This window comes from Schistocerca piceifrons, chromosome X, assembly GCF_021461385.2.
Source record: "Schistocerca piceifrons isolate TAMUIC-IGC-003096 chromosome X, iqSchPice1.1, whole genome shotgun sequence".
NCBI classification, from domain to species: Eukaryota; Metazoa; Arthropoda; class Insecta; order Orthoptera; family Acrididae; genus Schistocerca; species Schistocerca piceifrons.
Window position 1 is genome coordinate 170,071,664 of NC_060149.1, and position 18,295 is coordinate 170,089,958.

At 43.1% G+C, this 18,295-nt stretch overlaps 1 protein-coding gene across 1 annotated transcript in view; it reads right to left on the reverse strand.

The window, feature by feature from the left end:
• Positions 1–18,295, reverse strand: part of LOC124723043 (E3 ubiquitin-protein ligase HERC2) — an 819,840-nt gene that overhangs the window by 461,813 nt on the left and 339,732 nt on the right. The window contains exon 35 of the mRNA XM_047248222.1: positions 5,628–5,806. Within this exon, the coding sequence (XP_047104178.1) occupies positions 5,628–5,806 (179 nt within the window). The remainder of the gene's footprint in view (positions 1–5,627; positions 5,807–18,295) is intronic.

The window sequence follows — 18,295 nt, forward strand, 5'->3', positions numbered from 1 at the left end:
GCAATCTGAATGAGCCGACCCTAGTCGCAGAACAAAAAATGGCCCCCAAAACATCACAGAACCATCTCTGACCTGAACTACAGGGCGTCCGAAAAGTCTTTCTCTGATTACATAAATTGATAACTCAGGCTAGAAGCAAGATACAAATATGAAACTTGTGTCAAATTGTTTACAACTATCAAAGTTTTTTTTTCTGTTTTAGGTTCGCAGTACGTACGTAGTGGATGAGGTGCAGTGCCCAAGAAGCCATGTTAACTAATCAGGAGAAGGCACAGTGTGTCCTGTGGTACCATGAGACACAATCACCAACCACAGTACAGAGACACTTCCAGACAACATTTGGAAGGAATCCACCTGATGTCAAGAGCATTAAAGCCTGGTATGAGAAGTTCAAGAACACAGGATCGGTTGCTGACCTTCCGAGGTCTGGTCGACCAAGAACCTCAGCAGACAGGGTGGAAGCTGTAAGGCAGTCTTTTCTGCGAAGTCCGAAGAAATCTGTGCGCAGATCCTCACGTGAATTACAGATGCCAAAAAGCTCTCTCCATAACATTTTACACAAACGTTTATTGTTTTGTGCATACAAAGTGCAAATTGTTCAGGCCTTGTTGCCCAATGACAGTACACGTTGATATGACTTTGTGGTCGAAATGCTATCACGTATTGAGGACGATGATGGTTATCTCAGACGAATTGCCTTTTCTGACGAAGCGACCTTTTTTGTCAGTGGAGTAGTGAATCACCATAATGTGCACATTTGGGGTTCACAGCACCCTGGCGAGGTCATGGAGTGCACCAGAGGCAGTCCAAAGGTGAAGGTTTGGTGCGCGCTATTGCACGATTGAATTATCGGGCCATTCTTCTTCGCTGAGGCTACCATCACATCTGCTGTGTATCTGGACATGTTGCAATTGTATGCTGTTCCTCAGCTGCTTCAGTATCACCCCGATGTCTTGTTTCAGCAAGACGGTGCACCGCCTCATTGGGGTTTGGACGTCCGTGGCTATCTCGATATGACCTTTCCTGGGCGATGGATTGTTCGTGATGGGCAAACAGTTTGGCCTCCACGCTCTCGCGACATAACCCCATTAGACTTCTTTTTATGGGGTTATGTCAAGGACGAGGTCTACCGAACACGTGTACCAGATCTTGAAACCCTGCGGCAACGGATGACCACAGTCGTTGAATCGATCCCTCCAGTGATGTTGGCTAATGTGTGGACAGAAATTGAATATCACCTAGATGTGCTACATGCTACCAAGGGTGCGCATGTGGAAGTTTACTGATGTGTGAAAAAAGCTTTGATAGTTTGTAAACAATTAGACACCAGTTTCATATTTGTATCTTACTTCTAGCCTGAGGTATCAATTTATGTAATCAGGGAAAGACTTTTCGGACACCCCGTACATCCCAACTCACTGCTAGTTAAAATGCCTCATTATGCCATCAGTGCACTCAGTGCCTCACATGATTTGAAAAGAATCAAAATTGTGAGCTGATGGACCATACTGCTTGCCTAGAGTCAGCTGCTGGTCAGTTTCAGGGTTGTTTGGCCCATTGTGGACATGCAGCGTTATCTGACAATGAGAGCAATGGTCTTTTGTGAGATACCCAACTTCCAATGTTCATCACATGTGGCTCCTTTTGCAAATTTCACTCAGCAGCTCATTGAAATGGGTCTTCTGTCACTGACAGCAGCAGTTGTTGTCTACGTTCTTGTTGATAAGGATCCCCTTCAGACAAGTGTTCCTAAATCACGTTATTTGGCTGCATGTGGGACATTATTTCTTATAGAAATGTTTGACAGTCAGCATTCGCACACCAACAAATCAGGCAACTTCATTCAAGTATGGTCACAGTCAAGCTCAAACACGATATCTCCTTCCTATCATTCTGTCACGTCCCCACATCCACCCAACTTACTGTGCCAGTTCCATACAACCAACCAGCACTTATGTATCACTTCACTACCATGACTTACGTCAGCCATTAAAGGTCACATGACCACATCGTACCAGCTCCACGCCATCAACAGTGCTCCAAAGAGACCAGTGTGCTCTTTTAAGGAAGTGACTAATATTTTGTCCAGTGGTATAAAAAAAAAAACCTCTATATGATAAAATCTACTGATTATGAGATATTTAAGCTGTGAAGGTGGAATAGAACAGTCAATGATGGAATAGAACCAAAGCTGTGATACAGTTAAAGCTTAGTTACCAAAAGAGAAAAAGTTACTAAAAGAGAAAAACATTCAGTAAGTCAGTATTAAAGACAAGGAAGAAATATGAAATAAACAGGTAGAGTCAAACTATAACAAGTTTGGGAGGAGGTGATAAATACAATATCCATGCCAACAGATCACTATTCATTTCAGAAGAGAGATAAACATGTGGAAGTAAACAGTGGCCAATGGGGACAGTCTTTACCAAAGACAACTATGGCAAACATTAACAAAATCTTGTGAAAGACAACTGGAAAAGATTCTGAATTGCCAATCTAAAAACAGAAGTACACAGAATACTGACCCTAAGTATGTACTAATATGGGTTTCAATCATAGTTTCAGTGCAACACACATCATCTGTGTAATGACATGACTCAGTGCACAGTAAAAAGCATAATTCTGCTTATAGGCAGACTTTGTGTGCATCATGATTGGGTGGGACAACTGGAGAGAATGAGAAAATTTACACCATCAGGATACAGGAATATGTTCATAGAATGAGTACGCAATGAGACACACCTATCAGTCCAACAGTGAGCTTCATTGAATCACAGTGTTTCACCTGTATATGCTGTAACACAATTATTGTTGGAAAAAAAAAAAAGAAGTGTCATGGTGCAATAAAAATACTGGCATTTCAACTACTATTGCTGGCAGCATTCATCAGGGTGAATACTTGTGATTTACATTTTATTGTTTTATGTACAGGATGTAACAGAATATGTTTTAAAAATTAGAGTGATTGTAGATGATAAAATTTGGAACATTTTGGTATGAGGAACCTACATCTGGAAATGTGAAATAAAGTTTCTACAGCCACTACTCTAAAGTTGAAGCCACTGATTCAGTTTACAGTATTTGATTGTAGTCTACCATTTTGCCAATAAAAGTTTTCCAAACTAAAGTATTCTGGTGTTTCATTTCACCTGCTAAGTGCTGTAGAGACTTTATTTCACATTTATGCTACAGCTGGTCTGAATTTCATCCCCTGCAATCCCGCAATTTTTTGAAACATTATTATGTTTAACCATGTGCTCTATTGGATCTCTATCACTCTAGCTGAAAATGACTGGGCATTCTGTGATACAGTGTGCATTGAAATGGGTCTTCTGTCACTGACAGTAGCAGTTGTTGTCTACGTTCTTGTTGGTAAGGATCAGTGGCCAGGGTTATGATATGCTTATTGCTAATAATATTTCAGTCAAATGGAAGCTGAACACCCACCACAATAAGTGTATGGAATGGCTCCATTCAAAAGTAATCATGAGAAGCGCTAACACATTTTTCCCACTAGGATATGAGACAATCAATTTCTTTTTTATAGACACGGTCGACTGCTGACAGATCCACAACCACACCAACTCTTGCACCACCTTATCTGACTGAAATCAACTTCCATGTGTGTCTTTCTCAGGTCAGCAAAGATTTTAAAATCACATGTTGAAATATCTATGCCATACAAAGAATGTTGCCGTGTTTCCCAACCCAATCGCTGAAGTGTAGCCTTCATCTGATTGGCAGCATGGGAGTGGGTGTCATTGTCCAACAGTATAATTCCAACCCACAGCATTCTGACATTCCACATCTCCCCCACCAAAGAATTCCAATGCTGTTCACACAAGTTCCAGTAAAAGAGTGACCTATTTCGACTGCAGGGGTCTTCTGCTTTTCGAGTTCCTTGAGTGTGGAACAACAAACAATGCACAGTGCTTTGCAGAAACTGCGCTGCTCCATTAAGTCAAAATGCCAAGGAATTCTGTCAGATGGAGTTACCCCATTGCATGATAATGCCTGCCCCCACACTGACAATCAGACAAAGGCTATGCTTCAGCAATTTGATTCAGAAACACTGCAACGTCCTCTGTACAGCCTGGATGTTTCACCATGAGAGTTTCACATCCTTGGCGACAGGATAAAGACATGCGTGGACATCAGTTTCAATCGGATGAGGAAGAGCTAGAGTGGGTGCAGTTGTGGATCTGTCAGCAGTTGACCACATTCTACAAAACAGGAATTGATCGTCTCATGTCCCAGTGGAATAAATGTCTTAATGCATACAGTGATTACTTTTGAATGGAACCATTCCATGGTCCTGTTGTGGTGGGTGTTCAGTTTTCATTTGACGGCATTTTGTTATAGAGTATACTTATGTATACAAAATTTTTGTGTGTTTAGAGGAGATGAAAAGGAACACTTTTTTATGTGAAAAAAATGTCTAAGGAGCATCATTTCCCTACTAGAGGTCCACGAAGGTTTCAACACTAGTGACGTTCATAGATAGTATCCAAACTTCCATGTGATCAATACTGTTTTAGAGATTTGAATGTGTGTGTGTGTGTGTGTGTGTGTGTGTGTGTGTGTGTGTGTGTGCGCGCGCGCGCGCACCCACTCACTCGCGCGCACACACACACACACACACACACACACACACACACACACACACTCTCTCTCTCTCTCTCTCTCTCTCTCTCTCTCTCTCTCTCTCTCTCTCTCTCTCCAGATGAGCTATGTGCCAGTTTGGCCAAAGCTGCAACAATTATTCATGATCACATGGCTGTTTAGAGTATGTTTGATAATCATTAGCATGCAGATGCCAATTGTGCATTAATGTAAGCAGATGACATTTTCAGCAACATCCCTAAAACAACAGTCATCACGTGGCAGTTTGAACAAAATCTCTGAACATCACTAGCATCAAAACCTTCATGCACCTCCAGCATCAAAATTGTGCACCTGTGCCATTTTTGTCTCCTGCAAACGCACTAAAATTTTGTATACAAAGTTCTTTTGCACCCTATAAATTAGCTGGTGGTGACTGAGATTTTCTCTAAGTGGTAAGTAGCTAAAATGTATGGACTTTCCACACTTTCCTCCATGTTCTGCCATCATCAGCTTAGTATGCTCAACAAGCTGTATTATATTGCTTGTGCTCTGCAACGCATGTGTTGATACGGTGTCCCATCTTGTCACTACAGACCAATTTACAATCACAGGTAAGCCTGTGGACTCCTGGTGTGTGAAGCCTATTTTGCAGTCTTCAGTGGAACCCATGAAGTCTCTTATTTATTTATTCCCACAGAATATTATTTATTTCCTCTTGGTGTATAAATTTTGTCCATCTTGTCACTAATGCCTGATACATATAGTACCTGGGCAATTTGCCTCAGCTGTTTTTCCTGGGTCCTCTTGACCTTGTCCCTTGTTGCCATAACCACAAACTATAAGTAGTCACCCTGATAAAGGCTGCCAGCAATTGTAGCTGAAATGTCAGTAGTTTATCACATCTTGATGTGGTCACACATCCAGAAGGATTTTACTGAAATGAGCTCTGGCTGTAAAAGCCTACAGTCACATATTGTTGAAGATGTACAACTGTATGAACATTTAATTATTAACAGTTATACCTGGTCACCCCATTTCCAATCAACTCCTCTAACCACTCTGGTTCCAACTTTCATCATACTAGCTAATTCTGGCCCACTAAGGACCACAGATGGAGCAGATGACTTCTGCACATCATCTTCAAAAACAGCACAAACATCTCTCCCTCTTTCTTCTGTGTAACTTTTGAGAACTTCTGGGCCTATAAAGGAAAACAATATGCACTTAAGACTACAAAAAGAATTAACACCATGTTTTTCCCTTTTTGTATTTTAAATGATTTAAGTTTCTAGGGCACTGACAGCATTGGTCATACATAATAACGGCAACAAGTACTACTTCATTAATCATCTGTCAGTTTATAATAAATGAATATACTGGCTATCCCTCTTAAGAGTTGTCAGGCATGCTTTCTCTGGTGTTTAGGCAGATATTTGCAATTCCATTTTTGCGACATTTAGCTGGTGTCATCCCAGACAAATTCTGCTTATCACCTCCTCCTCCTGATGCCCACTATCAATGGAAAGTGTTGGTTTGTTCCCTTAACAAACAAAATTATTCTTAAAGTGGATTTTTTTGTGCCCTTTTGATAGAGCTGTTCCAAATTAGTTGAGTGCAATATTTGTTTTATGGATATGTACTGACAGGGACAGGGTGGCACTGTTGCTGTTGGAGTACTGGTTACTTTTTGTTTCACTGTCCTTGTGAAAATATATATATATATATATATATATATATATATATATATATATATATATATATATATATATATATATATATATATAACAAATATCACATTAGACTAATATGGGACCACTTTATCAAATGAGCTAATAAAATTCAGCTTTAAAAATAATTTTGTTCATAATGGGAAGCAAACCCACACTTTCCTTCAACAATGGGTGTCGAATGAAAGATGTGATGAACGATATTTGTTTGGGCTGACTCCAGCTACACACTGCAAAAACTAAACTGAAAATATCAACAAAACACCAGAAAAAAAGATGCCTGAAACTCTTAGGAGGGATATCCCGTATGTATTTAGATACATTTTACAACATACAGTGATATAGTTAGCCATGTTTACTTAGTAGTTTGCTTTATGAGAAGCTTGGTTTGAACACACAAAACATTTCAGCTTATCAACTATAACTTATTTTAGACTATCTATTTAAGAAGTGAATAAAAGAAAAACTTAATTTTCAAGTACCCTCTGCCACACACTGCAAGGTGGCTTGTGGTGTATAGACGTAGAGGTAGAATTTTAAGTGATTGTATTAACTAACATACATATCTGAAGCCAATATAAAAATTTTCTTTATTCCTACTCATCTAATGCATAATGTGGATTGGCAATCAATATTCTTTTTAGGTTGGCTTTAAATTTTGCAGTAGGGAGACATGTGAATGAACTTGGCAACACATTGGTGGGCAAGCCTCACTTCTGCATACAGTGGGTTTCTTTCAATCACTGCAATTCTGTGGTTTATGAGATGAACTGCTATTTTTTCCTACTATTGCAGTTGTGTACATCAAAGTTCACATTTTGTTTAAGTGTTTGTGTCACCATGATCGATTTAAAGATACACATTATTTGTAATGGTTAATATTCCAGCTTTAGGAAATACATCACAACATGAGTCTCTTGATTTTATGCCATAAATTATTCTAACAGCTTTCTTCTGCAACTTTAATAGCATGTAAAGGTTTGCTTGTGTTATGGAGCCCTGTACTTCAATCCCATAGTTTATACTGGAGGAGGAGATTAGCATTTAATGTCCTGTCAACAATGAGGTCATTAGAGGTGGAGCAGAAGCTCGGATTACGGAAGGATGGGAAGGAAATCAGCAGTGCAGTTTCAAAGGAACCATCTCAGCATTTGCCTGAAATGATTTAGGGAAATTACAAGAAACCTAAATGTGGATGGCCTGATGCGGGTTTCAACCATCATCCTCCTGAATGAGAGTCCAGTATGCTAGCCACTGTGCCACCTCACTCAGTTTATAGTGGAGGAGACCAATGCATGATAAGTCGTCCTTAGCACATGGGTATCAATGTGCTACTTACAGTACTAAGTGTACTTATTGAAAATTTTCTAACACCAATGTTTTCTTTGTGCTGATGCTGAGGTGACTTTTACTGAAGGACTGAACAATTTTATTTGCAACACAGCACAATTAAAAAACCAATCATAGGGACAGCAAACAAATCATCACACTAATATCAACATCTAACCTTGGTAACAGACTCAAGAGAATCCACAAGATTCTTCAAGTACTTCATACTCAACTGAAGTCAGCATTGCTTTAACACTTTGTTCTCTTGCTTGATATCTGTCTCATTTACCAAGTGATTTGAATAGTTGCACAATGTATAAATAATAACAAAACTGTAACAGTCTCGACGTCTTCCAATTGTAATAGTGTCGGCAGCTTGGTATATTGGACGGATGCTAGGCACCACCAGGGAATCAATCTGCAAATACTTATTGCTCTTTACGAATGCATCTTGCTACAACCCGGTACAGAATTGTGTTGACTTGGCTGGGGAATTTAGCTGACTCGGGGTCTTGTTGACACTCAGGACTGCTGACAGAGCACGGCGTCGACCGTCCATGGACTTCATGATTCAGTCTCCTCCCCTGCCAGCAGCATTTCTTCATGCTACGCAGTTTTTTTTTTTATGGATTTAGGGCCCAAAACTGCTACGGTCATTAGTGCCCGGTCTGTGACTTAGGAAAAGGTAAAAAAACGAAATTGCAAACCAGCAGCAATGGGAACGAACCTCAAAAAATTGGAGAAACTAAAAACAGAAGGAAAGCTTAAAAAACCACTATAAAACGGGGTTGGTTGTCCCCAAAAAGAGCTTCAAATGACTGACGTCATCTCACTGGCACTAATAAACTCGAGAACGCGATCGGCTGAGCGCGTGTCATCTGCTAAAATGGAAGATATATCAGGCGACAGCTGTATACGGGCGCGTAACGGAGTAAAATAGGGGCACTCAAGTAAAAGATGTCTTACTATCCACAGCTGAGAGCAGCGGGGACAGAGTGGGGGAGGATCGCCACTTAAAAGATGTCAATGGCTAAAAAGACAGTGCCCTATCCGGAGTCTAGTTAAAATTACCTCCTACCGACGACGCGTTCAGGAGGAAGAGGTCCGAGCACAGGGAAGAGCTTTCACGTACCGCAATTTATTATTGGGAAGTGTCGACCAATGTGCGTGCCATAAAAGAGAAACACGACGACATAAAACACTCTGTAGATCGGTGAAGGGAATCCTGCGAATAGCTGGCTGAAGAAGAGAGACTGCAGCCTTGGCCGCTATATCGGCCACCTCATTTCCACAGAAACTAACGTGTCCTGGGATCCAGAGGAACGCCACAGAGACGCCCCCCAAGTGGAGCAAGTGGAGGCAGTCCTGAATCCGGTGGACCCGAGGGTGGACAGGGTAGAGAGCTTGGAGACTGAGGAGAGAGCTGAGAGAATCTGAACAGATAATATACTGTATCCACTGATGGCGACAGATGTGTTGGACAGCCTGGAGAACAGCGTAAAGCTCCGCAGTATAAACCGAACACTGGTCGGGAAGCCGAAATTGATTTGGGGTGTCGCCAACAATATAGGCACTCCCTACACCAAACGATGTTTTTGAGCCATCAGTGTAAATAAATGTGGCTTCCTTCATTTGTGCACATAGAGCAGCAAATGCCCGACGATATACGAGTGAAGGGGTACCATCCTTGGGAAACTGACAAAGGTCACGGAGCAGGCAGGAGCGGGGATGGAGCCAAGGCGGTGCTGTACCCCAAGTTGTCAAGAAAGTTTTAGGAAAGCGGAAGGAAAGAGAATGGAGCAGTTGACGGAAGCGGATTCCCGGTGGTAGAAGGAGGAAGGGCGGCCTGCATACCCTAAATCCAAGGAGGTGTCGAAAAAAATGTCATGGGCCAGATTTGCAGGCATGGAAGACAGATGGCTAGCATAACGACTCAGAAGGACAGCTTGCTGATTGGACAGCGGAGGTTCAGCAGTCTCAGCATAAAGGCTTTCCACAGGGCTGGTGTAAAAACCTCCAGACACTAAACGTAATCCACGGCGGTGGATACAGTCGAGACGCCGAAGAATAGACGGCCAAACAGAGGAGTAAACTATGCTTACATAGTCCAATTTCGAGCACACTAAGGCGTGATAGAGGCGGAGAAGGACCACTCGGTCCGCTCCCCAGGAGGTACCATTCACGACACGGAGGGTGTTGAGGGATTGCAGACAGCGAGCCGAAACACAGGAAACGTGGGAGGACCAGCACAGTTTTCTGTCAAACATAAGACCCAAGAATTTAGTGACGTCCGAAAACGGAAGGTTGTCAGGTCCTAGATGTAAGGAAGATTGAAGAAACTCCATACGACACCAAAAATTAACACAAACGGTCTTACTGGGAGAAAAGCGGAAGCCTGTTTCGATGCTCCAACAGTGGAGGCGATAGAGACATCCTTGAAGACGTTGTTCCAGAAGGCTGGTCCGTTGAAAGCTGTAGAAGATCGCAAAATTGTCCACAAAGAGGGAGCCTGAGACATCAGGAAGGAGACAATCCATAATTGGATTTATGGCAATGGCAAACAGTACAACACTTAGCACGGAGCCCTGGGGTACCCCGTTTTCTTGGGAGAAAGTACGGGAGAGAGTAGTGTTCACCCGCACTGCTAATGTGCACTCTGCCATAAATTCGCAAAGAAAAAGGGGCAGCCGACCTCAAAAGCCCCAAGAGAACAGTGCGTGGAGAATGCCTGTCCTCCAACAGGTATCGTATGCTCCCTCAAGATCAAAAAATATTGCTACTGTTTGGCGTTTCCGGAGAAAATTGTTCATGATATAAGTGGAAAGAGCAACAAGATGGTCAACTGCAGAATGATGCTTTCGGAAACCGCATTTGGCAGGTGTTAAAAGACTGCGGGACTCCAGCCACCAAGCTAAACGGTAATTCACCATACGCTCCAAAACCTTACATACACTACTCATGAAAGAAATGGGGCGATAGCTAGAGGGGAGATGTTTGTCCTTTCCAGGTTTCGGAACAGGAATGCCATCGTCTGGGAAAAGTACTGTTGGCCCAAATTCGATTATAAAGGCGAAGGAGGTAACGCAGACTATGGTATGATAAATGCAGCAACATTCGGATGTGGATACCATCCGGTCCTGGGGCAGAGGAGCGAGAAGAAGAGAGAGCATGTTGGAATTCCCGCATGGAGAAAACAGTATTACAGCTTTCGCGATTTTGAGAGGAGAAAGCAATAGGTTGCACTTCCGCTGCATGTTTCTTCGGGAGAAATGTTGGCGGGTAATTTGAAGAGCTCGAAATCTCAGCAAAGTGTTGACCCAATGAGTTAGAAATTGTGACGGGGTCCACTAATGTATCATACACGACAGTGAGTCCAGAGACTGGGGAGAAACTAGACACGCCAGATAAATGTCGAATCTGACTCCAGACTTCTGAGGAGGGAGTGAAGGTGTTAAATGAGCTTGTAAAGAAGTCCCAGCTTGCCTTCTTGCTACCACGGATGATGTGACAGCATAGCGCATGGAACTGCTTATAGCGGATACAGTTGGCCAAAGTAGGATGGTGTCTGAAAACGCGAAGAGCATGTCACCGCTCACGTATTGCGCCACGGCATGCCTCGTTCCAACAAGGAACTGGGGGGCGCCGGGGCAATTCGGAGGTGCGAGGTATTGAACGTTCCGCAGCTGTAAGAATAACGTCTGTAATATGAATGACCTCATTGTCGATGCTAGGAAAGTGACGGTTATTGAATGTCACTAGAGACGAAAAAAGTGTCCAATCGGCTTGGGCAAACTTCCAGTGTCGCGGGCGCATATATGGCAGTTGTGGCTGCAATCGAAGGACACATGGAAAGTGGTCACTCGAGTGTGTATCAGCAAGGGCGAACCATTCAAAGCGCCGAGCTAGCGGAACAGTACCGACCGAAAGGTCCAAATGAGAGAAATTTGTCGTGGAGGCAGACAAAAATGTAGGGTCCCCAGTGTTGAGGCAAACAAGATCTGCTTGGTGGAAGACGTCTATCAATAGTGAGCCACGCGGACAAGGATGTGGAGATCCCCAAAGCGGGTGGTGGGCATTGAAGTCCCCAACCAGCAAATAGGGGGGCGGAAGCTGACCAAGAAGATGAAGGAGATCAGCTCATGCCATTGGTGTGGATGATGGAATGTATACAGTACAAAGAGAGAAGGTGTATCCAGAAAGGGAAAGACGGACAGCGACAGCTTGGAGGAAGTGTTTAAGGGTATTGGGTGATAATGGAGAGTATCATGGAGAAGAATCATGAGTCCTCCATGTGCTGGAGTGCCTTCAACAGAGGGGAGATCAAATCGGACTGACTGAAAATGGGGCAAAACAAAGCGGTCATGGGGACGCAGCTTTCTTTCCTGGAGACAGAAGATGACCGGCGAGTAGGATCGTAAGAGGATCGATAATTCATCCTGATTGGTTCAAATGCTGCAGATATTCCAATGGATAATTGACATAGGGTGGACAGAAAATGGAAGAATGTGACCAAAGTTGCCCTCAACTCAACGACTGCTCAGAGCTTTCGACCGACAGCGTGGAACAGCATTCAGTCGAAGGCAGGAGATCCTGATCCATAGGTTGTTCAGGAGCAGCTCCTGCCACCAGTGATCGGCCGCCAGCAGTGCGCCTCGGCGACACAGAAGACGGCCGAGGGCGGCTACCGTCAGGTGGTGCTGTTGATGGGACACGCCGTGGCGGAGAAGGAGAGGAACTGGGTTTTTAGCCTTCTTGGAAACAGGACGTTTAGATGAAGGAGGAACTGATGGTTGTGAAGTTGGGGTATGTAAAAAATCTTCACGAGTAGGCTCTTTTTTGGAAGTCTGGGTGTCTGACTTCTGGGATCGAGATTTAGCAGAACCCGATGAAGGGTGAGCCATAGAGTGAGCAGGCGAGAGTGGGGAGGTTGAACGGGCGATCTTTGCACTGGCCGATCTGACAACTGTGGCACTTAAAGATGAGATCACACGTCTGTGTGGCTGCCTCTTTTGTTGGCCGAGGAGAGGCAAGGATAGTGCTGTATTTACCTGTCTGAGGCACAGTGGGCTTTCAACTGGCGAATAATTTTCGAGCAGCAAAGGTTGACACCTTTCCTTCACTCTGATTTCCTGAACGAGCTTTTCGTCTTTAAAAATGGGTCAATCTTCAGAGGAAGCAGCGTGCTCAACCATACAGTTGATGCAACGAGGCGATGGAGGTGGACAAGCACCCTCATGGGCATCCTTGCCACACGTAACACATTTGGCCGGATTGGAACAGGACTGGCTGGTATGACTGAACCGCTGACACCGATAGCAACGCGTAGGGTTTGGGTTGTAAGGGCGAATGGAAATTATCTCATAGCCCGCTTTTATGTTCGATGGGGGTTGAACTCTGTCAAATGTCCAGAAGACAGTACGGGTAGGAACGATGTTCGTGTCAACCCTTTTCATAACTCTATGAACAGCCGTTACGCCCTGGTCAGACAGGTAGTGTTGAGTTTCCTCATCGGACAATCCGTTGAGGGAGCGTGTATAAACGACCCCACGTGAGGAATTTAAATTGCGGTGCGCTTCCACCTGGACAGGGAAGGTGTGTAGCAGTGAAGTACGCAGCAATTTTTGTGCCTGGAGGGCACTGACTGTTTCTAACAACAAGGTGCCATTTCATAATCTGGAACAAGACTTTACAGGACCTTCCTGAATAATGAAAGGGTTGATTGTGGAGGGGTTGTGACCTTCGTCAGACCGAGAATCAACCAGGAACTGTGGCAACGATGGAAGAACTGTCTGTGGCTGAGACTCATGGAACTTACACTTGTGAGCAGACATAGTAGAAGATGAAGAAACCATTGCGGAAGTATCCCCCATGATTACCGGCATCTCCGATGGCACGCTCCTCCCTTGTGGGGGCCCTCTCTGAGGGCACTCCCGCCTTATGTGATTGTTCACACCTCAGGTCACACCTCCCGAGAAACGGACGGAGGGACCAATTGGCACTTTCAGAAGGTATCAGCTCGGGTAATCACCCCTCCCTGGGCCTGGCCGTTACCAGGGGGTACGTACGTGTCCTACCTGTCTACCCGGGGTTCGGAATTACGCGTTACCCCGTCACTGGCTACTCATGGAAATGCGTGGGTCACCCTTCAGACACGCACAGGCAGGAAAAAAGAGAAAGAGAAAAGCAGAGAAAGGGAAAGAAAGGAGAGAGGCCTCAAATGCCACAGCGGAGAAAAGGGTTAAGAGAAGAGGTAAGGAAAAGAGAAGGACAAAGGAAGGACGAAGACTAGCAAGTAGAGAAAGCGAATTATGTGTTACATTTTCGAGTGTCCGTCTCTGGACGTAGGCACAAAACTCCCAGAGGGGGAGAAAGGGAAGGAAAGAGGCGGAGGTGGGGGGGAAGGAGGGGGGGCCAGATGGGGGATGGGGGAGGATGCGGAAAAGGAAGGTATGCAGCCCGGAAAGGAAGGAGGGCCACATTAGCTCGGGGTCCCATGCTTGCTACGCACGTATCCACAAAAGAGGTGTGGACCCTCTGGGGGGATGCTCCGCAGTGTCTCATGTGTCAGCGGTACGATCCTCGTCTCACCTCCCCACAGTGTTAGAAGACTGCTGACCAGAACAGTGGTACTCAATTAGCATCCAATACGGTGGTCGCCGCATTGGTAGAACTGTGGTGCTGAGAGAACTGATTTTAGAACATGTGGCTTGAAGAGAGATACTCTTCTGCACTGCATGTGTTTAGCCTGTGCTTTAAACACTTTGGAGGCTGATGGTGTGGAAAGGATTGTGACACCTCACTGCTTGAGTACACCTGCATTAACTATTTCCACATAGTAGCTGGGTGGACTGCTTCGCAACATTGTGATGGCTATGTTATATTTGATAAAGCACAACACCAGTGCTCACCTGTGACTGGTGGTGCTGCAATCCTCTTTCTAACTTTGAGCATTTATGACCAAGTATGGCTGGTGTACTACACCACCTTTCCACTCACATGAAGGGAGGAAGTGGGGCCCATATGCTGTACCACCACTGATGTTGCTGCAGTGTTAGTGCTGATGGTACTATGCTACATGGACAACCAATCAACTCTTCACAATAAAATCGTGTGAAGTTTATCTATTAGCAGGCACAGGAGGCTGTTCGACTTCTCTGTTCCTGGCCTTGACCTGAAGTGGACTGATCCCAAATCCTGACATCAAGAGACCAAAGTCTGTCGATATACCTCCTTCTATAAAGGGCCCGTGCCTCCGTCTCTGAATAAACCACTTGTGTGTTAAGCATGCATTCTTTTTAACCCTACAACCCCATCCAGAAGAAGGGATCGGTTGGTAGGACATGTTTTGAGGCATCAAGGGATCACAAATTTAGCATTGGAGGGCAGCGTGGAGGGTAAAAATCGTAGAGGGAGACCAAGAGATGAATACACTAAGCAGATTCAGAAGGATGTAGGTTGCAGTAGGTACTGGGAGATGAAGGAGCTTGCACAGGATAGATTAGCATGGAGAGCTGCATCAAACCAGTCTCAGGACTGAAGACCACAACAACAACAACCTCGTCCTACCCTGATGCCCACTGTGTAGCTTGGCCATTCGATACACTGATGTGCACAAGTGGGATCCAATCTGTAACCATTTAGCCAATTCATGGCTAAAAAGACATCCAGAAAAGTATATTCGTGCAGAACCCACTGCTTTCTTCTGGTGCACAAGCCTGCTGAACAGCCCTGGTGCCCTACTGTTTCATATTTCCTCTGATTTCATGATCTCACAAGTGCCAGTGTGCACGCTGACAGGCAGTAAAAAATTTCTTGTTTCTGCATGTCTGGGTGCAGCTGGAGGGGTAACACGTTGCTATCCATTCAGACTGACCAGATACAACACAGTGTATGTGTGGCACACCTTGTGTATGCGGGTATCTGACTGACTGGATAGCTGCTTGCCAGCCTGTTCGTCACAGTGGAGGATCATGGGATTGGTTACCACTATGCTATACAATCCAAAGATGTCGACTGTAAGTATTGAAATGCTTTTATTCCAGACTGTCATGATAATTGCTGGGCTAGAAAATGGAATAAGAAGAATTGAGAATACCTATTTTGAAACTTAGCTGTACTTACAGGTTAATAGAGCCACAAGATGAAGCCTGGATATCTCCACTTTCATTGAAGCAGAGTCTGTTTGACAATATTTGCTAACTATTATTATTATTATTATTATTATTATTAGTGATTTGTTGCCTTGTTTAACTGAAGTGTGGCACTATTCCATTTATTTTATTACTTTACTCTTGGTGTGAAAGGTGGCAAATTTTTAGAATGTAGGTGGAGACAAAGAATGGTTAAAGACTAGAACCCACGGGAAAGATGTAGTGAAAGTTCTTCAACCACAGAGGGAAATATTGGCAGCAACTGTTGAGAATGAGACAAATATGGAGTAGTTAGAGCAGTTACAGCAGCAAATTGCAACTCTTTAGTAGGAGAACCAACAGTTCAAGGAAAATTTGAAATGGGCGGTTATGGCTACAGTAGTGTCTGGTGGGGATGAAAAGGGACACACAAATTCCACTGTAGCAACTGATTCAAATTCACAAGTCCCTGTAGTTTCACCACCAGTGTCAATGGCAGTCAACCTGGCAGCAGATGTTTCTTTCATCAGTTTTGTACCAATGTTTGCACGAAAGTAGGATGAAAATGTACACACATTTCTACATGGACCCATGTACCCTCTCTGAATAAACCACATTCTTATTAACCTTTTACCTTCCTCCTATCTTGATGCACACTGCCAAGCCTGGCCATTCTGTATATAGTCTAAGGCAAAACAAGAATTATCTTTATAATTTAAAACAAGAACCATTTTCAAATATAGCTTAAAAAGTTTAATGTTTTTTATTCCAGTCTTTGATCACAATATCAATTCTTTTGACGATGACCGGTTTCAGTCCGTGACGACCATCCTCAGATATACCATATACAAATATATACACCTAATGAGCAGTGTGTCTTTCAACACAATACAGCAACGGGTATAACAATATACTATCATACAACCAGGGAAATGTACAGATAAAATACAGAAAAACGTACCTTTTCTACACCATGTCCTAATGTGATAAGGCCATAATGGCATCATCAAAACATACAAATATAGCCAGCATAGCATCGTCACATAGATCTAAAATAAGGTGTAGAGTATGCCACACCATCCACACAGTCATTATTACTACTGGCTACTGAAGTACAGTAGCTACCAGAAATCTGTTTGCCTACATCCTACCTAGATGTCGCTACTGTGGGCTTAGACGTAGTCATCATTTATGCAAAAAACATTGTGGTGGTGGTGGTGGTTAGTGTTTAACGTCCCGTCGACTACGAGGTCATTAGAGACGGAGCTCATGCTCGGGTTAGGGAAGGATTGGGAAGGAAATCGGCCGTGCCCTTTCAAAGGAACCATCCCGGCATTTGCCTGAAGCGATTTAGGGAAATCACGGAAAACCTAAATCAGGATGGCTGGAGACGGGATTGAACCGTCGTCCTCCCGAATGCGAGTCCAGTGTGCTAACCACTGCGCGCAAAAAACATAATCTGATAAAAACACATTAGGTAAAATACATGTTGTAGACTTTTAAATATTGATAACTAACATAGAAACCAATTGTGATACAGTAAAAGACGAATACAGTCACCCATATAAAATTATTAAAAGGAAATATATGAAGATAATAGGTCTGACCTTTTATGTTGAATTTACGGTCAAAAATTAATATACGTAATACGTTGCCTGTAGCAACCTATAAATTACCTATGAAAGATAAATGTCTATATGACAGCTGAGAAAAGACTGGAATAAAAAACATTTGACAGTATTGGATCACTGTTCATAAACACGACTATGTCACAGCTGGTTAAAAAAGTTTATTTAGATCAAGCCATTATCAGTTTCAGATTTATTACAAATCTATCTTCAGATGGCTCTTACAGGTCTCTTAGCTTCCCTGTCTCAGCCTCATTTTGTGGTTATTTGTTTTGTACGCTAAAATAAACAGGTTTCTTTGCTTCCCTGCCCCAGCCTCATTTTTTGGTTATTATTTGTTTTGTGTGCTAAAATAAACAAATGTTTTTGTTAAAAATTTGGTAAGCTTATGAGAGATGTTTTTTCCCTCCTTTTTGTAAATGGAACCATACATGGAATGATTTTAAAGTTGTTAAAACATGAAAAGTAACAAAAACTTATGAGGTGTATATTTCTGTGCAACAAGTTTGTTGTGGATTTGTGTTATATGTCTTAAATATTAAAAAAAAAATCAAAGAAGCAAAAAAAAAGTTTCAAAGATGTTGGAGTGGCAGGAAAACTGATGGAATATATGGGCACAGTAAAAATTGTCTTTGATTGGGGTGGGGGGTGGAAGCAATCCGTCTCATAAGCTTAATGAATTCTGAATGAAAAACTCTTTTGTTTATTTTAGTGCATAACACCAACAATAAGCCAAAAATGAAACCCCATCACGAAAGCGATGAAACCTGTAGGAACCATCTATACATGGATTTGTAATAAACCCAAAATTCGTAATTATTTGATCTAAATAAACTTTTTGAAATAATTCTTATGGCTGATTGCCATTTTAAATTAT